General features: G+C 46.7%; 1 protein-coding gene and 1 long non-coding RNA gene across 6 annotated transcripts; one reads left to right on the top strand and one right to left on the bottom strand.

The window, feature by feature from the left end:
* Positions 1-1455: 1455 nt before the first annotated feature.
* Positions 1456-4150, bottom strand: LOC128399290 (uncharacterized). Its single transcript, XR_008327201.1, has 2 exons — positions 3802-4150; positions 1456-2796 (listed from the first exon to the last, which is right to left on the bottom strand). It is a non-coding gene; the product is annotated as an uncharacterized LOC128399290 (long non-coding RNA).
* A 44-nt stretch (positions 4151-4194) lies between these two features.
* On the top strand, positions 4195-22447 carry SRRM2 (serine/arginine repetitive matrix 2). Of its 5 annotated transcripts, none has more exons than XM_053360577.1 (15): positions 4195-4310; positions 6010-6285; positions 7768-7872; positions 8042-8242; positions 8771-8848; positions 9009-9071; positions 9476-9502; positions 9873-9923; positions 10040-10129; positions 10274-10466; positions 10616-15477; positions 17768-18037; positions 20771-20896; positions 21047-21163; positions 22336-22447. In XM_053360577.1, exons 2-15 carry the CDS (start codon positions 6047-6049, stop codon positions 22343-22345), a joined length of 6432 nt encoding a protein of 2143 aa, XP_053216552.1. In that variant the 5' UTR covers positions 4195-4310; positions 6010-6046; the 3' UTR covers positions 22346-22447. The 5 variants fall into 5 exon arrangements, with proteins under 5 accessions (XP_053216552.1, XP_053216548.1, XP_053216553.1 ...); XM_053360573.1 differs by having other exon boundaries at positions 4199-4316; XM_053360578.1 differs by lacking the exon at positions 4195-4310 and adding an exon at positions 4571-4659.
* Positions 22448-27261: the final 4814 nt, after the last annotated feature.

Here is a 27261-nt window from a genome sequence, read left to right as displayed (position 1 = left end):
CTTCTGCGGCTGCATATGCACAATGCACTTAACACACATGACTTCCCCCAGAATACCAGGAAATGTAGTTTAAAGGTGCTGGGAATTGCAGTTCTGAGGGAGTGAACTACAGGTCCCAGGATTCTTTGAGGGGAGGTGATGTGCTTTAAACGTATAGTGTGTACGCAGCCTGTGTTGCTTTATAATTTTGAGTCTGAGTGCGAAGTAAAAAAGAATTCAACTTTTGTTGTTTACTGTCATTACATTGTGCAATAGCCTCTGACTATAAATACTTAAAGTCTGGCTGGTTTCTGCTTGAGAAAACATAGCAAGTCTTGCATTTTATGCCTCTGGAGGTTTAAGACCAACAGTGCCCAGTCTCCATGTTGTGGATAGTGAAGTGGCGACAGTCTTCCAACCGTAATTCCATTTCTGTGCAAACAGGAGTAACAGGAATACCTTCTGATTCTTAGCAGTGGTTCAGACAGAAGGCAGGATGTGTTATTGTGGGTTGCGAAGCTATAGCTCCTTCCTGTGGTCATGACAGGAAAAGAGACGGGAGAGAGTTAAGCAAGGCATGAGAAGCCACGCAAAACATATTTACGTCAACAGTATCAATAGGGCACACTTACCTTGAAGAGGCGATGCCAAAGGTTTGCGCTTTTTTTTTGTAGGATTGGTGGCTGTGTCCACACAAACAATGGCAAGGCATTTTTACAAGGGCTGTTCAAACTTCAAGAGCTACTTGATTTGAGAGCTTCACTTCTGTACTCTTCACCCACATTTTAATGAAAAGCATCACATTCCCCACATTCCTCATTGTAGGGCAGGGTGTGTTTAGTGAAATGGTACAGGGCTACCCACCGTTCACCTACCATTCTCCAGATTCTCCTGCAAGCTCTTTCCCAATAAAGCAAAACCAACAGACACCAGTTGTGTGACTTCCTTGCAAGAAAACACTTTAACAACAACAAAAAGAGCTGGACAATTGAGGTATTCCAGTTTTTCCGTGCAACAGCATCTCTGCTCCAAACTCAACAAACCCCACAGTATTAGGCACAAGCTAAAGAAAAATACAGGTGTGAGATTTGGCAAAAGAATTAATATATAGTAAGACAAAAGTAATCTCCAAAATGTACAAACTCCTACTTGAATGGGAGGTTAAAGACGAGGAAGTCAAAGAAGTCAGGACTAAGTAGGCAATTGATTTGGGGGAAAATATACCAATGTTGGTATATATAAGAGGGACGCGGGTGGCGCTGTGGGTAAAACCTCAGTGCCTAGGACTTGCCGATCGCATGGTCGGCGGTTCAAATCCCCGCGGCGGGGATTCTACAGTGGTATATAACTCCCAGCAAGTTAGCAAAGATGTACAGAACATGCTCAAATACATGCTGGAGGTGTAAACAGGCTGAAGGGACAATGATTCATATGTGGTGGGGATGCAATAAAATTAAAAAATTCTGGGATATGATATACAAAGAAATAAATTTTTCTTCAAACAAACTTTTACAAAAGAACCAGAAGCCTTCCTCTTGGGGATATTGGGACCAGAGTTTTCAAAGGAAAAAGGAAAGATATTCTTATAAACTGCAACAGCAGCGAGAATGTTTAATGTTTGAGTGAACATGCACAGAATCAGACTAACAGAGTAAAATATGAATGGACAAGGCTGAGTCATTATGGAACATTAAAAACAACAAATCCCATAGCAGCGCAAATGAAACTTTTGCTTGTGATACCAGCTGAGATTCTATTATGACAATTTCCCACAGAAATTAGTTGCTAGGCTTGGAAAACTGACGTTATTCCTTCTCTTGTTTAGCTTCTTAAATATTTGAAAGCTTCTGTCATCGTCTTAATCATCTCTTCCTTGGCCAAATATGGCTAGTGGCTCCAGCTTTTCCTCATGCACCATGCATTCCAAACTCTTGATCTGCTTCCCCGCTCAGGTATATGGTAAGAACGGATGTGAAAGGTTTACTAGACATTTTGCAATGAGGAAGACTTGCGTGGTGTAGTCTTTGCTTTCGTATTTGTAGCCCTATGCTCCAGAATTGAGTTCATTAGGTTATTACAGAGACTCTAGATAACGTTACGTCAATATTCTTACATTCTAATATTCCCATTTGCCCTTCTGTCTTTTCAAGGCTTATTTTCTTGGAGGTTCTTCTAACCTGGAATGCAATTGCAGTGCCACCTGTTCATGTGGGGATTGGCAACATGGCTATCAACTCACTTGTTGGAGGACTGGCTTGTGGGGCAGTTGGTGATGTGGCTGGTGAAGGCCACCTTTCTGCATTGCTTGCCCTGCATTTCCTGGCAACAGTGCCATAATCGCCGGTTCTGGCCAATTTCAAAAAATTTAAATGTTTGAAGATCAGCAGTCCAGGATAGAGATGAATAATATACTGGTAGGTATACATAAAATCACAATATAAAAACACAAAGGACATAATAAAAATAGAAGCAAGAACAACCCAATATTCCCCACCCTGAACATATTTTAAAAGGTCGTTGGATGTCAATCAGTGAAAGGCCTAGTTAAAGAGGAACGTCTAAAGCGCTTAAAGGTGTATAATGAAGGCGGCAGCTGAACCTCCCTGAGGAGAGCATTCCACTCATCAGGAGCCATGGCAGAAAAGGCTCGTTCTTGTGTTGTCACCCTCATGGAGGAGGCACGTGAAGAAGGACCTCAGAGGATGATCTCAGGGTCCGGGTCAGTTAATATGGGGAAAGGTGGTCCTTGAGGTCTTGAAATCCTGAGCTGTTTAAGGCTTTCTAGGTCAAACTACATGGAAACCGTGTCAGGAACAACTGCATCAAGAGAAACAGTAGAAACAAAAATAAGTTAATAAAGTTTGGGTGGGTAGGTGGGAGGTTGTAACTCAGCTGCAGTCTCATTTGGCTGGGCCGTTTCTGGTGATCCTTGCAAGCTCCTGGGCTGGAAGTTCCCATGTATGACTTAGGGCAGGCTTCCTCAACCTCGGCCCTCCAGATGTTTTTGAGACTACAATTCCCATCATCCCTGACCACTGGTCCTGCTAGCTAGGGATCATGGGAGTTGTGGGCCCAAAACATCTGGAGGGCCAAGGTTGAGGAAGCCTGGCTTAGGGCAGTGGTGGCCAAACTTGCCCCCAGCTGTTTTGGGACTACAACTCCCATCATCCCTAGCTGACAGGACCAGTGGCCAGGGATGATGGGAATTGTAGTCCCAAAACAGCTGGAGGGCCAAGTTTGGCCACCACTGGCTTACGGCTATTCTGAGAGCTATGAAAGGTGGAGGGCTGGGTGGTTAACCCCTAGGCAACCAATACAAATATTCAGTTCAGGGCCGGATTTAGGTTTGATGAGGCCCTAAGCTACTGAAGGTAATGGGGTCCTTTATATGTCCAGCTGTCCTTTGTCAACAACAAATTGTTGCTGCTTTTTGTGTTGAATATATACTATATGGTAATTTATGGACCTAATAGGTATGTAGGTTTTATTTTATTTGTTTTTTATCTTCTATTTTGGAAATGTACATCCGTTTTTTTCTCCCTTTAATTTTTTTGGGGGCCCCCAAAAGAGTGGGGCCCTAAACTATAGCTTGTTTAGCTCATACGTAAATCTGGCAGTGATTTAATTGGTAAAAACTACATTTCCCAGAAGGTTTAGGGTCCATATTCAGTGCATTCTGGGTAATGCAGTTTCTTAAAAAATAAAAATAAAATGTAAATACGACTCTTGAGAATTAAACCCTGCTCGCCACGCTGCGAAGCTGAGAACATATCAGGGCTGACAAAATGGCAGAAGGCTGCATTGATGATGAAATATTGCTACCTTAACTTTCCCCAAAATCCACCGTCTGCAGCGCAACGAAAGATATGCTCCACTCCCAGCCAAACTTTCCCTTTGGGCTTTATGGAAAGTCCCTCTAGGAATAAAATTCCCCGTTCTTTCCTCTGTGAGGGGAAACGGGAAAGAAAATGCAGCAACATCAGCTCGCAATTCATTCTGGAAGTTGTTGTCTCGCTTGTATGAGAAGTGTGTGCGAGTGCTATGCAATGGGAACAGCTGAACTACAGTTCCCGGCATGCTTCGAAGACACGCAACATTTTGCGTCGCGATAGACGCAACGCGGCTTTTCCAAATGAAATCTCGCGAGATTTGGCTTTCTACTCTGGATTCCTCCCCTCTCCTCTCTAATTTGGGAACGCGCGGTGGCTGACGGGAGGGACGGTTCCGTCTCGTCTCGTCCTGTCCCCGCTCCCTCACGCACCACTAGCGGTGCCTTCCGAAGTGCGTCGCGCATCGATGTGACTGCTGTACGAGAGAGAGAGGGAAAAAAAGTGAGGGTGAGAGAGCGAAAGGAAAAACCAGCCGCAGGGGCAAAGTCTTCCTGAAACACCCTCCCCCCCATCTCTATCCCTCTCCCCAGAGCGCTTTAGAAAATGGCGTCCGACCTTCGCGCTGCTTGCGTTACATGCCGGGATTTGTAGTCTTTTCCATGCCTCGGGCTCTTGGCGTCGGGGTCTTGATCACGAAGGAAAGGACTACGTTTCCCATAACCCCGCGGGCGCGGAGAGGGACAGACGGGAGCGAATTGGACGGGAAGGGGGGCGGTTCCGCCTCTCCTCCTCCTTTCCCCCTCCTCCCCTTCACCCTTCGCCTGCGCCGCGGCTGCTGCTGCTGCGTCGGGTGAGGGAGCGCGAGCGAGCGAGTGGCGCAGGCAGAGAGAGCGGCCTCCCTGGGCAGCGCGAGGGAGGCGGGTGAGAGGCCTACTCCGGGGCGGCCCGATCTCGGGAGTCGCGCAGGGGGAGGGAGGGGAGGGTTTGGGCAGGGGGCGCGCGGGCGCGCGTCACGGACGCGGTGCATGCGTGGGCGGGTGTTGGGTTGAGTGCTGGGGTGCGGGCAGAGGGAGGGTCTCGAACGGCTCCATCAGGCCTTGAGGTGAATCGGCCCAATAGGTAGGGCTGTGTGTGTGTGGATATTCCTGGGGAGGGAGGAAAGGCCTAGTAAGGGGTAGAGGCAGGGGTGGGGCTTGAAACTGCTACAGAGATGGCTGTCCAGGCCTTTTTGGGGGTGGGGAATGTAGGAATGGATTGCTCGTAGCCAGGTTGTGGGTGCATGTGGTGGGGGGCGCAGGCCTTTAAGCCGGTTAGAAACCTCATAGGGACTAGAGAGGTTATAACAAGATTGGGAGGGGGTGTTCAGTCCTTCAAAGGAGGAGGTTAATGGGGTGGTTGGAGCCAGATTGGGAAAATATCGGGCTGGCATTTCAGCCGTTTATGAAATAGGATCAAATGGGATAGTGAGGGAGGAGGGGAGTGTGTGCAGGCCAATCGTGTGCGGTTTGTTTGGATTTTTTGCTCAGAGGTAAGTCCAACTGAGCTCCCAGATAATAATGAGCAGGATTGTAGCCTTAGCTGGGGGCTTGAAACTGGTGGGGTTTCAAGCCCCCATCTTGAAACAAAGGATAGGGTTGTATTTGTGTAAAATGTAAAAATAGGAAGAGGGGCTCAGTAGAGTGGAAGTTAAGACTCTAGGGTTTTGTGATCATCTCTGCTCTCTAGGGGATGGGATGAGTAAATTTAAGCAAATTCTGAAAGCAGGTGGATGAAAAAAATTAGGTTCCTGGGAGGTTCATAAAGGGAAAAGTGTTGAACAGGAAAAATGTAGGTAAGAGGCTGTAGGTGAGACAGTTCTCTGGGGGAGCAGATAGAATTTGAAGATGAGGGAAGCCTGAAATGCAGTAAGGGAGACTTTGATAAGGAGTAAATTTGAAGATGCATAGAGTGCATTAATGGGGCAAAGTAAGAAGAAAGGAAAGTGTGTGTGAGGGGGTGTTTGGCACTAGATTCATGTTGGAATTTGTGGGAAGCATGTTGCACTGCATGAGTTCTATGGATTTCTTCTGTGCATTTATATTTTCAGTCTTGATTGTGAAGAGGCATGGATCCATCCTGGTATTTGGAAAATGTTGGCAGAAGCTGCCAGTTGTTCTTTTGCCTCTGCTTCTAGCCATACATCCTCTGTTTTTTTCTGTAGGCATTAGAGGCACCGTTGGTGCTAGCCTGTGAGCGCCATGTACAATGGGATAGGACTCCCCACTCCCCGGGGCAGCGGCACCAACGGTTACGTGCAGCGCAACCTCTCGGCCGTGCGCCACAAGAAAGATCGCACTGACTACAAGTCAGAAGAGGAGTTGAGGAAGCTGGAGTCATCCCTGGTTAAAAAACCCAACCAGGACATCCTGGACCACGAGCGCAAGCGGAAGGTTGAGCTGAAATGCTTAGAGTTGGCTGAACTCATGGAAGAGCAGGGGTAGGTTGTAGTAGGCAATAGGGAAGCAGAGATATTTGGAATATAACAACGGGGGTTTAAAAATAAGCATGGAGATAGTGGCAGCTGTTGAATGAATAAGGCTGATAGCAATTGTGGAAGAAGGTGGGGTATGGGAATGTGGGGTATGTGGACATTGCACCTGGGATTTCTGCCTTCATTTGTTGGCAACCTTGGTCTTGGTAACTGGCCAATTACTCTGATCTGTTAGCACAGCAATGATGGAAGGTAGACAAAGTTAGGATGCAGGGACGAGGAAGGAAAAGCTGTCCTTCCTCTAAGGGCAAAGGGTGAGCTTAGGTATCGAAGGAAATGGGAAAGTTACATATTTATGATTAATAATACAGGTATAAATAAACTAGGAGTAGAGAAGAGGAAAACTGAAATGGGAAGAATAAGTGAACATGTTCAAGGACCAGGCCTGAGGGTAGGGTAGGGTGGGGGAATGAAGTACAAGTTGAGCATGAAAGGTGAATGGGAGAAGAATTTACATGAAATGGGTAAAAATACTTAGGAGTGGGAGTGGGGAAAAAGCCTTCTCTACTTAAAGTGAGCCTCTGGATCTGTCAATTCTCTGGATTAGTCAGTAGGGGGGCTGGGTTTTAGTACCTCCTGAGTAAACGTCTACTATGCTTGAGGAAAGTTAAACTATGGACCTCATTGTCACCAGGAAAACGCTTTGGCAAAGAATTTAGTAATTTCTAAATATGGATTAGATGTCGGTAATTGCCTGCTGATAGTACCAAACCGCCTATATATATTACCATTTTGTCATGGGAGGACCTCAGTAATTTTTAGCTGCCTCAAGGAGTTGAAAGTATGAGAAATCATGTCATACATGCTAGGTGTACATATGCGTTGTGGCACTGGCCGCTTGCTGTCTGTTGGTTTCAGTGGTACTTGTTCAGAAGTGCTTTCAATATATGTAGCAGAGTGAAGTTACTTTACATTTAGTAGGTGTTCAATCAATTTTATGTGTATTGCAAGAAGAGTTAAATTTGTTGATTTTGTTTTGCTGAATTCCAGGAATGAAGATGACATTTTCATTTGTAGTAGAAAATTATTCCTTTTGGGGGAGTAACAACTTTGCTTAGCTTTTTATAAAATACTTTGAAGTTCGAGTCAAATGCTTTATTGATAATGATGATCCTCCTATGCAGAGGTGTTGTAATACTATCTCTAAATTGCAGATCTCAGGGAGGTTGAGGCTGAGAGAATAGTGGTTCATAGAAGGACACTTAGCTAGGTCATGATGTGTGTGTGGGGGGGCTGTGCTTAAGTCTTTGTTTTACATGTAAGTCATAAGTACTATGCTGTGTTAGATGGAAGTAGTCAGTGTTTTCAATCTGTTACAATTCGTGTCCCTTAGCAGCACTGCCTACTACCTCATTAGAGACTGGTTACCTTGTTTATGGGACCCATCTGGTAAGCCTTGTAAAATATTTTCTGGTGTTCTCAACCCAGGTATGGAGAAGGGGAGATCCAGGAAAAGGTAGCCACTTTTCGGATGATGCTTTTGGAGAAGGATGTAGCAGTGGTCAAGGAGGGGGAACAGCAGCAGAAGCCGACGTAAGTAAGGCACCTTGGTGGATTTTGATTCTGATGAGTTGACTGATTCATTAGCGCCCCACCTCCTTTCCATTCCTTGTGGGGCTTGTTGCTCTTCCCATACTTACCTTGGGCTTGCCTCATAACCTCTAGTTTCCCCCTTGTAGTAACTATTTCTGTTCTTCTCCAGTGTCACAGAGACCCATCAGCTGGCTGAGGCCAATGAAAAGAAGAACGAGAGGCTTAGAGCTGCCTTTGGAATTAGTGACAACTATGTGGATGGCAGCTCCTTTGACCCCAACCGCAGGGCTAAGGAGGCAGCAACAGCTGCTGCTGCTGCAGCAGCAGCAGCAGCAGCTAAGCAGCAGCAGGAACAGCAAAAGCAGTACAGGTATGTGGGCATCCTTGCTGAGGAAAGGAAAGGTAGAAGTTGGGGAGGTAGACATGGGTGTGCCTACCTCAGTTGAGCTCTTGTCGCTTTACATGGATTGGGAAACAATTTGTTGTATTTTTTTGTTTAAGAAATAGGTATTATTTGATAGCAGTTGTTTGACGTTCACTATATAATACAAGCCTTGCCTTGGGTTAAGATTACATCAGATGATGTGTTTATTAAATATATATGTATTTAAAAATCTGATTTGTATTTTGACATGAGTTATTGATCTCTTTGCTTGATTAATTGGCTGTAGTTTTGACATAATTTTTGTAATGGTTGTTAACGATACTGGGACTCCCTAATATACCTTTTGTGGTGTGGATGCTAATACCCCTAAACTTGAGAATTTTTATTTGGCAGCCTAGTTGCCTGCTTGGGGATTTGTTGGGAGGAATGGGGAGAGGAAGGAAGGAAGGGAGGGCCGTTATTTTGGAGCCTGTTCGGGAGTTGGGTTTTCACCATTTTTCTGTGTTTTCCCAGTCTTGTTAAAGAGTCTAGCAGTTCCCGCTCACCATCCCCAAAACAGAAGAAGAAGAAAAAGAAGAAAGACAGAGGCAGGTGGGTGCATGAACAAAGGCAGTGGTGAGATGTGGCGAGAAGAGGGTGTCAGTTAGAGTTTGGCTAGCTGGGGTGAGGGGAGAGAGTAAGGGATCTGGGATGTGTGGGTCTCCATTACCCCTTGCCACATGTAACATGTCCCTTTTGTTTGTCTCTTCAGATCTGAGAGCAGATCACCTTCTCGGAGGGAGAGGAAGAAAAGTTCAAAGAAAAAGAAACACAGGTAAGGGGCTGTCTTGGGAGAGATAGGCTGGCTTAGTGTGATAGACTGGGCTTTAGGATCTTCATCTCTTCAGCTGATGGTTATTTTCAGTGTTCCTTAAATAGCTTATGGTTCTGTCTTCAAGTGTGCATGAGAGAACAGACCTTGCTTTCTGTGGTGTACGGTTGTCTTGTCTTCCGCTACAAAAGAGGTTACATGATGTAGAGTTTGGGGCCTTTCTCACCCTATATGTAGCTATCTCTTGTCAGAGATTCTTTGTCTGAAGGCATCTTGTGTAGGACTGGGGTGGAGGGAAGTCATCACTTTTCATCCAGTATCAAGATTTCTGGGCATACTATTATGTTGTTAGGTGACTGGCAATAAGCTGAAGTATATAAGACCCTGTGGTGTTTTTTTTTTTGTAGGTCAGAGTCAAAGAAAAGAAAGCACAGGTAAGTCTTAACTTTTTAAAAATGCATTTGGGTATCGAGAGTTCTTTGCAATTCTGATTTTACTTTGCTTGTATTCTCAACCAATCAGAACTGAGAAATTGTGAGTTCTCAGAGGATAGCCTGTGATTTTCATTGTTGAGTGGTGACTTGAATCTGAATGTCCCACGTGTACATCCAATGTTACTAGCTACATGTTGCATTGATCTTGTTATGAATTGTGTGGCGGTGTTTTAGAGATATATGTTTAGTAATAGCTTCTTGGTTATTCCTAGGGATGGGGATGTTCTGCAGTGGGTACTGTAGGAACTGAGATGGAAATAATGGCTGTGCAATGTTTACAGAATGTTTCAAAACAAATGTCTTTTTCCAGGTCCCCAAGTCCCAAGAGCAAACACAAATCTAAGGAAAAGAAACGCAGGAGGTAAAAACCACCTTTTTCTCGCCACTACCAAGATCCCTCCTTGCTAAAGGTGGTCTTTTTGTTTTGTTTTGTTTTTTTTTTTGCATCCTTTCTGCTCACATTTCTAACCCTCTTAGGTCCACCAGCGAGAGTGCATCTCAAAAAGGCCGACGGGATCGTTCCTCCTCCCCAGATGATTCTTCCTCTTCAGATGCCTCCCGTAGCAGGTATGGCTTTGGGATGGAGATCCAAAGTTCCCTCTATTCCTTCCTCACACCAGTCCAATGTTCTTGAAACCAGATTTCAGACTTGGGCAGACTATTGAAAATAACTCACATTTCAAGCCTCTGATAGTTATTTATCATCTGCAGGTCAGGTAGTCCCATAGCCCAGAAGCGGGCCTCCTTAAGGCGACAGAGCAAGTCTCCCTCTGCACCTTCACGGAAGCAAGCGGAAACTGAGGCAGTTTCCAAGAATCCGCCAGAGAGAACACGCTCATCTTCTCCCGAGCTTGTCCGGCGGGGCAGGAGCCCAAGCCCTCGAGAAAGCAGAGAAAAGCGGGAGGTATGGCATTATACTTTAGTGACTTGCAACAGAGATTCCTTAGGGATTTCAGCAGGACTTGATTATATTTGGAGGAGAAAAATCATGGAGTCGGGGTTGTAATACTAACAGGTTGTTTTTGTTTTTTTTAAAAAATTCCTGTTGTCCAGAAAACTATGTCCAAGCATTCTCCAGTACGTGAAACCCGCCAGCGCTCTGGCAGCCCCTCTCCTGCCAGAGAGAAGGAAAGAGAAAAGGAGAGGAAGTCTGCTCGGCATGGGGATCGGAAATCCTCTCCATCATTTGAGCGGGATTCAAGGTTCAAGCATCGCTCCCCAATGCCAAGTGATCCTTCTCGGGAAAGCGTCTCGGGGCACAAGCATTCCTCCTCGAAGGAGAGTGTGTCCCCACCCCCTAAGAAGCAGACAGAGGATCGTAATGGGACTCTACCATCCAAGGCTAAATCATCAACTGACCAGAAGGAGAAGCTGGCAGCTGCCTCATCTCCTACTTCTAAAGCCAGTGAGACAAAGCTGAGGAAGGGCTCACCCGATGGCTCTCCACCTCAGCGCTCTTGTTCTCCTTCAGACAGTGGTAGCTGCTCCTCTTCTTCCTCCTCTTCTCCTTCCCCAGCAACCAAGCCAGCCCTAGTTTCCCGTAGCTCTTCTCCAGAGGAGCCTCCTAAAAGGCAAGGCAAAGAGAAGACCTCCACACACAGAGAGAGGTCTAGTTCATCCCCCGAAGTCTCCCGCTCTGGGCAAAAGCAGGCTGCCAAGGTCACATCTCGTCGTGAATTATCGGGCACCCCTCCAGCCAGGGGCAACAAGTCAAGGAGCAGTCGGAGGGATAGATCTCTCTCCCAAACACCCATTGCTCGAAGAGGTAGATCTCGGTCACGCACCCCAGCTAAGAGAGGCAGATCACGCACACCTCCAAGGAGGGGAAGGTCTCGCTCTGCTCAGAGACGTGCTCGATCCCGTTCACGTACTCCTCCAAGAAGGCTCCGTTCTCGCAGCCCTCAGTGGCGGGGCCGGTCAAGAACACCCCAGCGGTGGGGCAGGTCACGCTCACGAAGTCCTCCTAGATGGGGCCGATCACGGACACCTCAGAGGCGTGGCTGGTCTCGTTCTAGAACTCCCCAAAGGCATGGCTGGTCTAGAAGCAGAAATAGTGGGAGATGGGGACGGTCAAGAACCCCACCAAGAAGAGGAAGGTCACGTTCAAGAACCCCACCAAGAAGGGGCAGGTCTCGATCCAGAACTCCACCCAGACGAGCAAGGTCTCGATCCAGAACTCAACCCAGAAGAGGGCGATCTAGAACCAGAACTCCTCCCAGGAGAGGAAGGTCAAGCTCTTCACCAAGGAGAGAGAAGTCGTTGATTTCAGCAAGGCGAAGTAGGTCTGTGTCATCTCCGGATCGGAAGGCCTCTAGAATTTCTTCAAGAAGAAGCCGATCTGGTTCCTCCCCCCAAATGAGAGAGAGGTCCAGAAAACCTTTGCGGCGTAGCCAGTCTGGCTCATCTCCTGAATCAAGAAGCAGATTACGTGTTTCTCCCCGGCGCAGTCGATCTGGATCACTTCCAAAGGCAAAGAAGAAATCACAGTTGTCTCCTAGAAGAAGTTGTTCAGGTTCATCTCCAAGGTCAAGGAAGAAAAAATCAAGAACACCACCACAGCGCAGTCGCTCTAGTTCCTCACCCAGGCTGAAAACGAAGTCCAGGTTATCTCCACGGCAAAGCAGGTCTGGTTCTTCAACACCAAAAAAGAAATCCAGATCACCAGCAAGGCGAAGTCAATCCAGGACACCTCCAGCAGTCAAAAATAAATCTAGCGTGTCCTCAAGGAGCAGATCTGGCTCATCTCCAAGACATACAAGGAAGTTTGAGGATTCTTCAGCAGTTGAAGAGAAATCTAAAATGTCTTCTAGAAGAAGCCAATCTAACTCACCTGCAAGACGCAGTAGGTCTGGATCCTCCAGAAGGCGAAACAGGTCTGAGTCTTCCCCAGAAGTGAAAACGAAGTCAAGGTCCTCTCCAGGGCTGCAGAAGGAATTAAGATCATCTCCAAGACGAGACCGGTCTGGTTCCTCTCAGTCATCAACAAAAGAAAACTCATTATCCCCTCCAAGACGAACAGCCTCTTCAGAACCAAAGTCTACACCCCCACTGCAGCGAAGCAGATCTGGAAGGTCTCTAGCAGCAAAAGAAAAGCCTAGATCACCAGTCCGAAGGCAGAGCTTGTCTGGATCACCTCCAGCTTTGAGGGAGAAATCTCTGTCTCCACCAAGACGAACTACATCTGGATCATCTTTGGAACTGAAGAAGGAATCCACTTCACCACTGGGAAAATGTACAACCGGCTCTTTGGAGTTGAAGAAATCCAGATCACCAGCAAGGCGAAGCAGGTCTGGTTCCTCTCCATTGGTCAAGGAGCAATCTAAATCTCCTTCCAGGAGCAAGTCCAAGTACTCTCCTGAGACAAAGAAAGTCACATCACCGTTGATTCAGGTCAGGCCTGGGCTCTCCTCTCCAGCAGTGAGAGAGAAGTCTAGATCACCTATGAGGAGAAGTGGGTCCAGATCATCTCCTGAACTAAATGGCAAATCTAAATCTCCCCCAAAACAAAATAAATCCCAAGAAATAAAGTCAAAATCTGGGTCACCTGCAAGGCACAACAAATCATTGGCAGTAATGGAGAGAGCTGCATCACCATTCCGGAAAAGTAAATTAGGTTCATCTCCCCCTGGGAAAGAGAAATTGAAGTCTCCACCAAGTCAAGGCCAGCCTGGGTCATCAGTACTCACAGAGTCAGAGATTCCATCAAGGCGAAGTAGATCTGGATCTTCCTCTTCTTCTTCCTCCTCTTCTTCCTCCACCACCTCCTCCTCCTCTTCCTCCTCCTCTTCATCAACGTCTTCTCCAGAAGACAATAAATCTCGATCACCTCCACGACTGAGTCGCTCTGTAACACTTTCAGTCAACAAAAGCAAATCTGTATCATCGCCAGCACACAGCAGGTCAGATTCATCTCCAGAACCAGAGAACAGCACACTTCCAGCTGTTGCAAAGCACAACAGACCTGGAGCTTCTCCAGAAGCAAGTGAGACGTCAAAGGTTTCTCCTGTAGAGAAGAAAGAGGCACTCAGAGATGCACCTCGGAGGAGCAGGTCAGGGTCGTATTCAGAGGTTAAAGAGAAGCCAAGAATACACAACAGTGAGAGCAGTTCAGAGTCTTCACCAGATAGAAAAGAAAAATCTGTAAGCAGATCTCCGTCACCTCCCAGACCGGCAGTAAAATCAAGGACACCTGTAAGACGCAGGATATCAAGGTCTCCACCCAGGCCTAGAGCAAAATCCAGAACTCCACCAAAGCGTGGTAGGTCTGGGTCACCACCAAGGCCCAGAGTGAAGTCCAGGACACCCCCCAGACGACGTAGGTCTGGATCATCTCCAAGACCACGAATGAAGTCCAGGACACCCCCCAGACGACGTAGGTCTGGATCATCTCCAAGACCACGAATGAAGTCCAGAACCCCACCAAGGCGACGCAGGTCTGGTTCATCCCCAAGACCACGAATGAAGTCCAGAACCCCACCACGCCGCCGCCGCAGATCTGGATCCTCTCCAAGACCCAGAATAAAATCTAGAACCCCACCACGACGTCGAAGGTCTGGTTCATCTCCACGAGCCAGAGAGAAGTCTAGAACACCAATTACAAGAAGACGGAGATCTATGTCACCACTGAGCCCTAGACGGAAATCTAGAACACCTCTGAGACAGAGGTCCAGATCACGCTCCAGGCAGAGGTCAAACACCAGCATGCATCCACATAGGTCTGAATCGTCATCTCACTGTGACAGCCGACCTCGAACCTCCTTGCGACGGGGAAGATCTGGCTCTTTGTCATGGAGGAGTCGTTCCCGTTCGCTCTCCAGGCGGCGAGACAAGTCTCGGGGCTCATTACGGCGGGAAAGGTCCATCTCGTCCCCAGGCCGAAGCTGCTCAAGATCCCCTTCCCGTCAAGACAAATCTCGCTTCACATGGAAGGGTGAGCGCTCAGTCGCCTCACCGCGCAGAGGCCATTCCCGATCACCAGCACGGAGAGAGATGTCTAGGCTGTCGCCACAGCGGAGTGCTACCAGCCGGAATGCATCCCGTTCACCTCCCAGATTAGATGCCCCGCGAATAACAGCAACCTACAAAAGCACTGGGTCCAGAGTGTCTCCTGATTTTCGGTCGTCTCCTGTGAGGAAGCATTCCAGATCAGGCTCCCGAGAAATCTGCACCTCTCCAGGAAGGAAATCCCGCTCTCCTCCTGTGCTGGAGAAATACCCCAAGTCTGACATCCAGGAGAAGTCATCAGCACCCTCACTATGGCACAGCAAAAGCAACACTGCCATCCCTCGCACTCCAACCCCACCATGTGAGGACTCTCCCGTAGCTCGAAAGGCCCTGTCTCCTGCTCCATCTGCCGTGTCAAAGAATGGTGGTTCCACGACTGTCCGAGACAGCCCTGGAGATAGGAGTCAGGTCTTTCATCCTTCCACGGTTAGGGATGAGACAGCTGCTGGTGCTCCTTTGTCAGGGAGAAGCAGTTCCCATGCAGACTCCCCTTCTCCTGTTAAAGCTCGGTCCTCCTCCTCCTCCTCTGAGTCCTCCAGCCCCTTGCCAGCCCTGGTTTCTGTGCTAGCCCCAGCCCCCAAAGAAGAGGAGTTTGTATCTGAAGGAAAAGTAGCAGAGAGGCCTGCAGGGCGCCTCCCCACCCTAGAGGCTGAGCCACAGCTGGCGTCTGTTGCCATGGAGAACACCAGGAGCAGCTCTTCTACTGCCCCACAACTGGCTCCCCCCTCTCCGCTACCCTCTGCTCCTTCAAAGGTGAAGAGAAGTTCATCTGCTTCCTCCACCACTTCTTCCTCCTCCTCCTCCTCCTCTTCCTCATCGTCTTCTGATTCCGATTCTGAATCCAGCTCATCTGAGTCCATCCCCCCGGATCAGCCGGCAAAAGACCTTGAGGCGGAGATTGTACCAAAACAGTAAGAGCCTATATTTCTCTCTCTCACCCGCCCCCTCCCCCGTTCCCGCTCTCTTAAGTTGCTAGTAATCACTGTTCATACCTGTCTTACATGAAGCTAGGTCACCTGTTCTGCTGTATTTACTCAGGGTATCCGTACCTCTGACCCTCTGTGCCTTGTTTTCCAACCATCTCCACTGTACAACTCCACATTGTGCCTTCCACTCCAGAAAAGGGAGTTTTGTAGCACCTTGAAAGACTCACATTATAGCATGAAAAATTTGGGGACAAAATCCATTTCATCTGATACTTGAAATGTGTGTTTTTCTATGCAGGCTGAGAGTGTGAAATAGCTAAGACCTTGAAAACCAAGAGATATTATTCTCTGTAAGATTTTTATGCAAAGCTCAACTGGTTGCTAACCTTTTGTGGCCTGAGGGGTGCCTTCACTCTTGGTCAACTGTTTGGGCACAGATTGTCAGTAGTAGGTGTTGTCCCCCACCTACACCACCTCAGCTGGTAATTTTCCTCTCTCCACTCCAGCCTGATGGCTGAGGAGAGGAAGATTTACATCTCAAGCAGGGCACAAGGATCTTCACCCTCTTCAGGACTGTATGTACTTAAAATTTATTTTATCTTTTTGCCACCTCCAGAATTGGGGGGGGGGTCTTGGAGGGCCAGAAAAACTTCCTTGGGTGATTGCATCAGCTCTTCAGGTCAGGGGTTGGCTGCCCCAATATAACAAGCGCAAGCTAATAGTTCAATCCTCCTTCCTTTGGTGGGCTAAATTAACCACTGTAGTGTGTCTTGGCACTAATATCAGCCTTGAAAATAAGCTGTCAGAAGTTATTAAGAATCTGGTAACCTTTGTTTGTATGCTGGCCATTGGAGGGGCATAAAAGCATCTCCATTCCTTAGCACAGAAACTAAGTAGGCTTGGGAAGGGTACAAGGATGCATGTTTGCCATCCCCTTTTCAGCCGGTCCTCTCTCTTACCTAGTTGCCAATAGGTGTCCGTATGAGAGGCTTCCTTAAGCAAAAAGGGCATAACATGACCTGTATAGCTTAGCTATCCCAGATTCTGCTTGTGGATGGCCAGTGTCCATATCTTGTATGTTTCTTAAGCTTGGCATAGAAATGTCATAGACTTTACCTCTTGCTTTTCATGGCTTCTCTCTCCACACTCTGTTTTGACACTTAAATCTACCAAATGAGGGTGAGAACTTTACCTCTTAGTTTTAAAAGATCTCATAAAGTTCGTCATGTTAGCTGAAACGGTTTTTAAATGCTGTAATGGTGGTCTTTGTCCACCAGAGGCTAACCTTGTTTCACTTCACTGTGTCTTTGTAGCAGGAAGGCACATGGAATCTGGGCTCTGAATCTGCACTGCAGGCCCCATGCAAGCCTTTTGCTCCTTTAAAGCGCACCTGGTGAAACCAAATGCAGGGCTCCCTTGCAGAGCATGTGTTTGTACACATAAAATGCATGTGGCTAGGTTTGTGAACATCCTTTGATTCTTTCCCCAAGATTCTAGTTCAGTGTACTTTTCATATTTACTTTTGACATGGTTTGGGGTGATAGAACTAGAAAACAAAGCATTAGGGAACTGGAGAATGGGAAGAGGAAGCAAGAGTTGGGAGATGGAAGAGGCTGATCATTAGAATCACTAATCGAAATACTGTTCTGATTTTTGAACTTCAGCAGGAATGAGAACCTCCTTTGACATTATCTTACTAGTGAGATTGCTGTTCCTACTGAAGGTGATGATTCTACATTGATCTAAGAACACCTGAAGTAGGGGGTGAACTTGTGTCCTTGCTGATGTTGTTGGACTCCCAACTTCCATCAGCCATGTCCATTGTGGCCAATGGTTCTGAGATGATGGAGTTGAAATCTGTCCAGTGACAGCTTGTAGGGTGCAGGCTCCCCACCCGTTATCACAAAGTGTTTCACTCAAGAGGTTTCTGCTTTGTCCCCAGTTGGCAACCATAGAGGTGGCACTGGCCCCTTGAGAGATGTAGCCATTGTGATGTAGCAGTAGGCCAATGTGTGTAGAAGCCTTCAATGTGTTCTGGTGGGAACAACAGCAACCATTCTGATAACGGAAATGTAAAGGGGGGCGGGCTAAGGCAGCTAGTCTCCAGGACCTTTCCCATAAACACCAAAGGTTAGTGTATCAGTTTCCCCTGGCAAAGAAACAAAAATGGTGATTCTAGAAGTAACCCACCAATACCTCTCTTAATCCTTTTAACACAGTTGCCCTGTGTGTCTGAACTTGATACTATCCTTCATTTTCTCTTCTCCCGCCCCAGGCCACCAAGTCCAGTGCTGAAGGAGGCTAACCGTGATGAGCAGCCTTTGGAAGTGGGCAAACGTAAGCGCCGTTCTCAGAGCTCCAGCAGTTCCAGCAGCAGCTCTTCCTCCTCTTCCTCTTCCTCCTCCTCCACATCCTCCTCCTCGTCCTCTGCCTCTTCCTCATCTTCATCATCTTCCTCCTCTGCTTCACCCTCGTCGCCTAAGACTGGATCCCAGGTACCAGCCAAAGTGGTCCCCAAAAAGAAGCCGTCTCCAGAGAAGAGGAAGTAAGTATTCTTATTGGTTATTGGTGAAAGCTGAGAATCTGCTGCGATGAATGATGCCATGACTTATTGGCAGTGACTTTATTTTAGTATGGGGTGGACCAGTCCCTTCCTTTTTTTTTTAAGAGATATTTATTAGGGTTTTACAAAATGAAAAAAGAAAAAATACAAATAAAAAACAATTCCATCTTTCCATCACATTCTTTCATTTGCTTGATTCCCGGACCTCCTCAAACCTCCCTTTTTGTATTCTAGTTTAATTTGTTAGTTCAGCAAATCCTTCCCCTCTTTACTTATCCTAATCTTTAATCTGAAAATAATGTAACATTAGATTTTTGTCTATTCATAGTCCAATTTTTTCATACTCCTTATAGCATTATAGCTAAAAACCACATAACTTTTCATCCAACATCATTCTAACATTCATTAATTTTACAATATTTCTGTAAATAGTCTTTAAATTTCTTCCAATCTTCTTCCACCGACTCTTCTCCCTGGTCTCGGATTCTGCCGGTCATTTCTGCCAATTCCATGTAGTCCATCACCTTCATCTGCGTCTTCCAATTCTTTGCGATAAGTATTCTCGCTGCTGTCGTAGCATACATAAAGAAAGTTCTATCCTTCTTTGGCACCAATTGGCCAACAATGCCCAGGAGAAAGGCCTCCGGTTTCTTCAGGAAAGGTATATTTAAATACCTTTTTCATTTCATTATATATCATCTCCCAGAAAACCTTAATCCTCGGGCACGTCCACCAAAGGTGAAAGAATGTACCTTCTGTTTCTTTACATTTCCAACATTTGTTATCGGGCAAATGATAAATTTTTGCCAGCTTGACTGGGGTCATGTACCACCTGTATATCATTTTCATAATATTCTCTCTTAAGGCATTGCATGCCGTAAACTTCATACCTGTGGTCCATAACTGTTCCCAGTCAGCAAACATAATATTATATCCAACATCTTGTGCCCACTTAATCATAGCAGATTTCACCGTTTCATCCTGTGTATTCCATTTCAACAGCAAGTTATACATCCTTGACAAAATCTTAGTTTTGGGCTCTAACAGTTCTGTTTCCAATTTTGATTTTTCCACCTGGAATCCAATTTTTTTGTCCTGATTATATGCCTCCATTATTTGATAATAATGAAGCCAATCTCGCACTTTATTCTTTAGTTTTTCATAACTCTGCAATTTCAATTTGTCTCCTGCTTGTTCCAAAATTTCCCAATATTTCGGCCATTTGGCCTCCATATTGAGCTTTTTCTGAGCCTTCGCTTCCATCGGTGACAGCCACCTTGGGGTTTTATTTTCAAGTAAATCTTTATATCTTATCCAGACATTAAATAGTGCTTTCCTGACAATATGATTTTTAAATGCTTTATGTGCTTTGACCTTATCATACCACAGATATGCATGCCAACCAAACACATTGTTCAAGCCTTCCAAATCCAAAATGTCTGTGTTCTCAAGGAGTAGCCATTCTTTCAACCAGCAGAAAGCTGCTGATTCATAATACAGTTTAAGGTCTGGCAGGGCAAATCCACCTCTTGGACCAGTCCCTTCCTCCTACAAGATTGTTGTATCCTGTGGGACTGTTCTCCATTCTTCCAACTCTTTAATTAGGGTGGCCGTTGGCACCACATTGTTAGTGAAAATGGTGTAAAAAGAGCATGTGTAGCAGAATGCCAGCAGTCCCAAGTGTTGCAGGTGGGTAACAAAGGTGCAGAAGACTTTGGGCCTGAGTGTGTGTGTGTGTGTGTGTGGTAGTGAGGAGGCTTGCTCTTGTGCCACTGGCATCTCTAGGTAGGAGACCCCTGTTTGAAGTCCTGGAGAGCTGCTGCCAATCATTGATGCCTAGGAATAGGGAACCTGTGGCTCTCCAGATGTTGGACTCCATCTCCCATCATCCCTGATGATTGGCCATGTTCCCTGAGGCTGATGGGAGTTCTAGTTCAACAACATCTGGAGCGTCACAGGTGTCATCCCTGGTGTAGACAAGACTGAGCTACATGGAACAGTGATCTGGCTCTGTATAAGGCAGCTTTCATGTTTCTGTTAAGGAAACTGGAATCTGTTGGCTTGCTCTGCATCAACCTCTTCTTGAAAACCACTGTTAGATGCCTGGATTTCTGCTGAGCTCCAAAGTCCTTTCCAGTAGAAAGCTTGCTTAGCCTCCGCCCAACTGAGATCTTGCCAGGCATTTCCTGCACCTACTGTAGCCTGCCTCTGCAGCTTTAAGGATTCAAACAACTCCAGCATTGGGGCTTGGCCTGATGGGGCAATCAGGGGACTCTTTGCAGAGAGTCTGCCTACCCTTAACCGTTTGCTCACCCACCCTTTGGTCCAGAGTGAGTGCATGAGTTACGGCAACAGCAAGGAAAATGTTGTGGCAGCTGCTACTGCTGCACTACTTGCTAGTTCTCTCCCTGACGTGCAGGTGATGTCAGTGAGAAGAATGTGGCCACAGAGAGAATTTTACGTGTGGGCTCCTAAAATATGGATCTAGTACTGAATTGGAAACGTCTTAAAAATGAAAGGATTCTGAACTCTGCACGTAGTATGAGGGCATGGGTATTCAGCTCTGGGTACAGCCTAGGGGTGTGTCCATGCTTTACTCTTGTCCAGCATTTTGCCGGAAAATGATCACACGAGTTCTTTTTCTTCTCCCATAGCTGAAGGGCCAAGTGTGGTGAATGCACTCTTAAGCAGCCCATCTTCCCTCTCTTCCTTCAGGTCACGCAGTCCCCGGAAGCCTATTGACTCCCTGCGTGATTCACGCTCCCTCAGCTACTCCCCAGCAGAACGCCGCCGGGTATCCCCTCCGGTCCAGCTGCCTTCAGCTCCAAGGGACCGACGCAGGTAGGAACCTGAGCCTCCCTTCTCACCATGTTGGGATTGTGAGGGAGGGAGGCGGTGGCTAGGGATCTGTTTGGAATAGGGAGGGAGGATATGTGAGAATTGGAGTTAAGATAACCTGGCTCAGCTTCATGCCTTCCTTTGCTTCTCCAGGGACAGGTCCAGGGACAGGTCCTCGCAGAGAAACAGACGAAGCATCAGCAGGTCTCCAGGCCGGAAACGTCGACGCAATTCCCCCAGCCCCCGAGTCCCCCGCCGCAGAACTTCAAGGTAGTATGTGCTTGGTTTCTGACAGTATTCAAGGTGGCTTATAAAATATGACAGCTCATAAAGAGCAGTAATTCAGCAAAACCCCCAGCAGCTCCAGATTTGAATTATTGACAAAAAGCAGTCTGTAAGAACAGGTTTCTGCATAGAGCCCCTTTCCCCTGTTTCTCTATCCTCTATTCAGGCAAGCAAGATGTACTGTAATAGTTTAAGGACACACATTCCAGTCAGGTAAAAGCACAGAGCCTGGCTCTGGGTGTAGCCTGGGAGGAGGTCCAAGCGCCAGATAAAGATGCCCTAGAGGGCCACCTTGGTCCCTGGGGCTGCAGCTCCTCCCCTCTGCTCTAAGTGAATGGCCTTGGGTGTAGTGTCCCAGAAAACACTGTTCCATGTTCCTGCTGATCTTTGCAGTTGAGTTACAGAATTGTGTCACAGGATGGCTGGGAAAGCACATGGTGCAGCTGCACTGTAATTCTGTGGAAGTTGAGTAGGTCAGACTCTGTAACTTCCTGGATGGGAGGTTTCCCTCTAGTAATGTTTGTAAATTAATTGATAGAACATTGAGTAGACCTTTGTGACATCACTCTATGGGGAATATTTGCTTCACCTCACGTTCAAACCAAGATTGACCCCCAGAGCAGCTGACTGTTAAAATCATCTGTTAAAACCATCACACAGGTAGAAAGTATTACAAATATGTGGAGGTTGTTACTGCAGCCTCTTTTGCTTCCTGGTGTGTGATGTCATAGTCCCAAGTTCTTCTCTCCTGGGGGAGAGGGGCAAGAAGCGTGCTGAAGGTTGGCTCGGGCTGGCTCATTGTATAGACGCTTGTCTTCAGAAGCAGGCCTTCTGTGGGTTTTTCTATTTGGGGGTTGTGGACTCTTTCCTGCCTCATTCCCTAATGGCCTGCAGATACATAAGGCTGTCCAACCTTCTCCAGTGGGCATTGTGAAGCTTTCCCTTCTCCCTCACAACATTTTCCACTCTGTACTACTGGTGTCCAAGTGGCCATGATTCCTTAAGGTGATGTAGACAATTGTGAAAAGGTTACAGTTCACTCTGGAGTGACCTCAAGAGCCTGGGGCAGGTGGTCTCCCCCTAGGCTGGGAAATTCGGGTGGTAGCCCATCCTGGGAGCGAAGCTTGTTAATTTCTCCTCTCTTTGCCCCCTTCCAGGTCCCCCTAAGCCTCTTGGAGAATCTGGAAAGCCCTTGCCCTTGCAACCACAGACTGCACCACCCCAGCCTCCCACAGTGCTGTCCCAGGTGGGAGCCCCCTGCCTCCTGAAGCCCACTGGAAGCCAGTGTGTTTGTGTGGGGGGGCCCTCTTCATTTGCCATTGGCTTTTTATTCTCATTAGTTTTTCCTTCACTGTCCCTGTCTTTATTGCCCATCATTTGTCGGCAGCTACATTCCCCTCCCTGGACATCTCTGCTCAGCACCCACCAGGATCCGCCGTCTCTGCGCTCCTCTTCTTCCTCTTCCCAACAGTTGGTGATGTTCATTTGATTTTTTTTCTCTCTCTCTCTTGTGAGCGTTTTTTCTGTGCGTTTTACAGCTAAAATCTTTACTTCTGTGTTTTGAGAGAGGGGTCTCCTTTTTGTTGATTTAGACATAAAAGGTTTAAATAAAAGAAAACACAAAAAGGGTGGGTGGGTGGGGAGTAGGGAGATATATGTGAGCTAATCTGTTGATTTAGCGTTTCTCAGGCACCCCTCTCTGTAATGGTGGAGGGTTGTAGGAAAAAAAGGGGAAGGAGGGCAGGTTGGCTTTGGGGATCCCCTAGTTTTCAGGGCCGGGGTGGGGGGCTCCTGCTGAATATTCAGAAGCTTTCCTTCTGTGAACCACTGCTCCAGGAGAAGTGCAAGCAAACTTTTTGGGAGAAATTAGGTGTTGCTTGTAGCCTGCAACAGTGGGGTTGACTTCTGATATTGGCACAATTTGAGCATTAGACAATTTCCGCCCCCCAAAAAACAAACAGATTTTAATATGCGGTGCTCTTTTTCCTTTTTATCCTTCCCTCAAAGCAGACTCTTTCATATTGATCAGCTGAGCCAGGTCAGGAGGGGTCAGGATAGGGACTGGAAAGGGGGCAGACAGGCATTTTACAAGGGAAGGTGAGAGAAATTCTGCTGGAAAGAAGCCGAGAAACCCTAAATCAGGGAGGGATGGGAACAGAAGTTTCTTCATATTTCTTAAAAGCATTTAATTTTTTTTGATATGTACAGCAAGGAGATTTTTTCTGTCAAATAAAAAACTTACGAAATGCAGAAATTGTTGTTGAATCCCTGAGATTTTCTCTGCCTCTTCTGTGGTGTTGGGTTGTCAAAGAAGACCTCTATTACATGTGGAGGTTTTTTATTCTGCTTTGTCTTGACATTGCAGTTCTGGGTCTTAACTGCGTTAGTTTTTCAGATGTAGAGATTTGATTGCTTAATTAGTACATTGGCCCTCCCACTTTATAAAGCCACCCTCCAGGTTCTGAGAGTTGAAGCCTTCAGTTACCACATGGTTACAGCCAACAGCATATTTCTAATGTGGATTTTAAAATTTAATTAGAAACGATATTCTTTGCCCTTTTCTTACAGTCATAGTGGCTATAAATAGCAAGAGTAACATTGAGTAACAATAAGTAATTCTACATATCCTCTTTTTAAAAATGAAATACTCTGGCTCAATCTGGCGAAGCTGGGCAACCAAATAGAAAATACAAGAATCAAGTGAAGACACTCCTTTGTAATAGCCTGTAAATATGTACTCTTAGTTGGCTTTGCTGGGCAAAATACTTAAGAGTGTCAGGACCACAGCGAACGTTCTCTGCCATGTTGGTTGCAAAGGGGACTCTGATGAGGCTCTGTTCGACGGACCCTTTAGTAGGAAAGTATGATTGATAATGGGGAGGAGAGAGTGAGAGCCCAAAATTTCTAAAGGGAAAGTAGTAAAGGCATTGCTTCTCATTATGGAATACAAATTCATTTTGGAGCAAGCTCTCAAGCGTGCCTGACAAAAATAGGGCACTCTTGAAAATTTAGTAAGAGTGTAAGAAACAAGAGGTACCCCAGTGTTGCAGACATGGGAAACATTAGGATTCGCTTTCTTTCCTGTGGATTCAGTTGCAAAATTTGATATAGGCGTATAATGTTGATTACAGTGAAATAGGAATCCACATATATTTGTATCCTGACTGGTTGTATTGGATCCAGTGGTTGCCAGAACTGTTTTTGCCTAGTGAGTTTTCATTCCTTGCAGCCACAACATGGTTCAGGTGCTCTCAGTCACTTACATCACAAATTAAATTCCCTTAAACCCATTCCTTGACTGAAAAGAGAGAGCGTGTTAAGATTTTTTGTGTAAATGTGTTGGAAGGGTGAGATGGGGTGGTGGAGGTGGAGGAAATAGCACTGCTGTAATGCCTAATAATAGTCGCTAGAGTCTGCTGTTGCACAGGCTAGTGTGTTGGTCTTGCTTTACAAAGGAAAATGCATTTCTTGCCAGTGCAGCTGTTCAGATTGTGTACCTTCTTGTCCTGGCCACTTTGCTAAAAAAAAGCTTAAAACCACCACCCTCTTCCCCTTTATTCTTCTTTTCAAAGTGCTTTTTAATTTTTTTTAAAAAGGTACATACCCCAAACGATGCTCCCTTTCTCCCCTGCCCTGCCTCTCGAGATCTTGTGCTTTGTTGAGCTTCACTGGTCTTGGGAGAGCTGTTGCTAAACACTTCTCCTAAATTTGCTTCCCTGTACTTTGAACATGGTTGTTTGTTTTGCTCTTTCATGGTAATCCTGCTTCTGGGGCAACTTGTGACAAGCCTCAAATTGCCAACTTGCAGCTAGCCAATCAATGCCTCTCCTCTCTCCTTCCTAGATAAAGAAAAGCATTTTATTTCCCATTGATTTCCCCCTCTTAGACTAAGCAAGCACAGTTTATTTTGTCCTTGTGCCTTCTAACCTCCTTTATCATCTTTTGTGGCTCTCAACCAAGTCATCTCCAAAGGGCTCTTCACTCCTGCTCCACAAAGGGGAGCCTTTGTGATGCCGCATCACAAACGAAAATGTAACACTTGAAATACCTTCCATGCCAGAAGAAACTTTTGAAATTATCTGCCTTGGAGACACAAGACCTAAGCCCCCTTGAGCTCACAGGCTAGCTGTGGCCTCAGCTCATGACTTGTGGGGGTGGGAGGGAAGATCCTTCTGCCAACCCAAATCTAAAATGTTAAGTTTCCTTCCTGTTGCCTCCCCCCTTCTCATCTGCTGTGTGCACTTCAGTTTCTCTTTCATTCTCCTCCGCCGTGCCAGTGTAGTTTAAAACGAGCTGTGCTCTTTAGAATGAAACAGAAAGTAGTGTGTCTTGCCAACTTCTTCCTCCTCCTCCTTTCACACTCAGGTCCCAGGGCAGGTTACCTCAATTAAAGCACAATGTTAAAAACGCAGAATCATATAATTCTAGGGTTGGAAATGACCCCAAAGGTCATCTCGCCAAGTCCGCTGCAATCCAACCATCTGGAGGCGGTTGGAGGATGGATGGCGGCTAACAGATTGAGGTTGAATCCTGACAAGACAGAAGTACTGTTTTTGGGGGACAGGAGGCGGGCAGGTGTGGAGGATTCCCTGGTCCTGAATGGGGTAACTGTGCCCCTGAAGGACCAGGTGTGCAGCCTGGGAGTCATTTTGGACTCACAGCTGTCCATGGAGGTGCAGGTCGATTCTGTGTCCAGGGCAGCTGTCTACCGGCTCCATCTGGTACGCAGGCTGAGACCCTACCTGCCCGCAGACTGTCTCACCAGAGTGGTGCATGCTCTAGTTATCTCCCGCTAGGACTACTGCAATGCACTCTACGTGCGGCTACCTTTGAAGATGACTTGGAAACTGCAATTAATTCAGAATGCGGCAGCTAGATTGGTGACAGGGCGTGGCTGCCGAGACGATATAACACCGGTCCTGAAAGATCTTCATTGGCTCCCAGTACGTTTCCGAGCACAATTCAAAGTGTTGGTGCTGACCTTTAAAGCCCTAAACGGCCTTGGTCCAGTATACCTGAAGGAGCGTCTCCACCTCCATCGTTCTGCCTGGACACTGAGGTCCAGCGCTGAGGGCCTTCTGGCGGTTCCCTCGCTGCGAGAAGCCAAGTTACAGGGAACCAGGCAAGGGCCTTCTCAGTAGTGGCACCTGCCCTGTGGAACACCCTCCCACCAGATGTCAAAGAGAAAAATAACTACCAAACTTTTAGAAGACATCTGAAGGCAGCCCTGTTTAGGGAAGCTTTTAATGTTTGATGTATTACAGTATTTTAATATTTTTTTGGAAGCCGCCCAGAGTGGCTGGGGAAGTGCAGCCAGATGGGCGGGGTATAAATAATATATTATTATTATTTTATTATAATGCATGAATGCAGGAATAGTTTAAAATAACTTACAATTGCAGAAATAAGATGGCGCACATGCATATATATAGAGTGTGTGTGTGTGTGTGTGTGTGTGTGTGTGTGTGTTTGTAGTGCCAGGGTGAAGAGGTGTCCTTTCAGCATTCACTAAAAGCTATATGATGAAGTAACCAGACTCATCTCTGGGGAGGGAGTTCCACAATTCAGGGGCTGCCACAGAGAATGCCGTCTCCAGGGCAATCACCACCCTGAGCTACTGATGGCGGTAGAACAAACAGTATGTCCCCACTTTGCTGATCCTAACCTCTGACAGCACCTGTAGGGAAGGAGCAAGCCATTCAGGTATTAAGGGCCAGTTATTTAGCACTTAAAACACTACTGTGAACACCTTGAATTGGGCCTGGAAATGAACTGGCAACCAGTGTAGCTGTTTTGAAATGGGGTTATGTGAGATCTAAATAGAACCTCAGCCAGTAATCTGGCTGCTGCATTTGGTACCACTTGAAGTTTTTGGGTAGTCTCCAAGGGCAGCCAGTTAACAGAGCATGGAGTGCAGTGTCCCAAGTTTTAGTCGAAAGGGGTCATAACTGGTGAACCAGCTTTAGCTGGAAAAAAGCATTCCTAGGCCCCCCCAACTCAGTTGAGCCTCCAGTGATAGGGTTGAATTCAGGAACACTGCCAATCTGTGGACCTGCTCCTTCCAAGGGAGGGCAACCCTATCT

Source organism: Podarcis raffonei, chromosome 13, assembly GCF_027172205.1.
Source record: "Podarcis raffonei isolate rPodRaf1 chromosome 13, rPodRaf1.pri, whole genome shotgun sequence".
NCBI lineage: Eukaryota > Metazoa > Chordata > Lepidosauria > Squamata > Lacertidae > Podarcis > Podarcis raffonei.
This window is presented reverse-complemented; position numbering and strand designations above follow the sequence as displayed.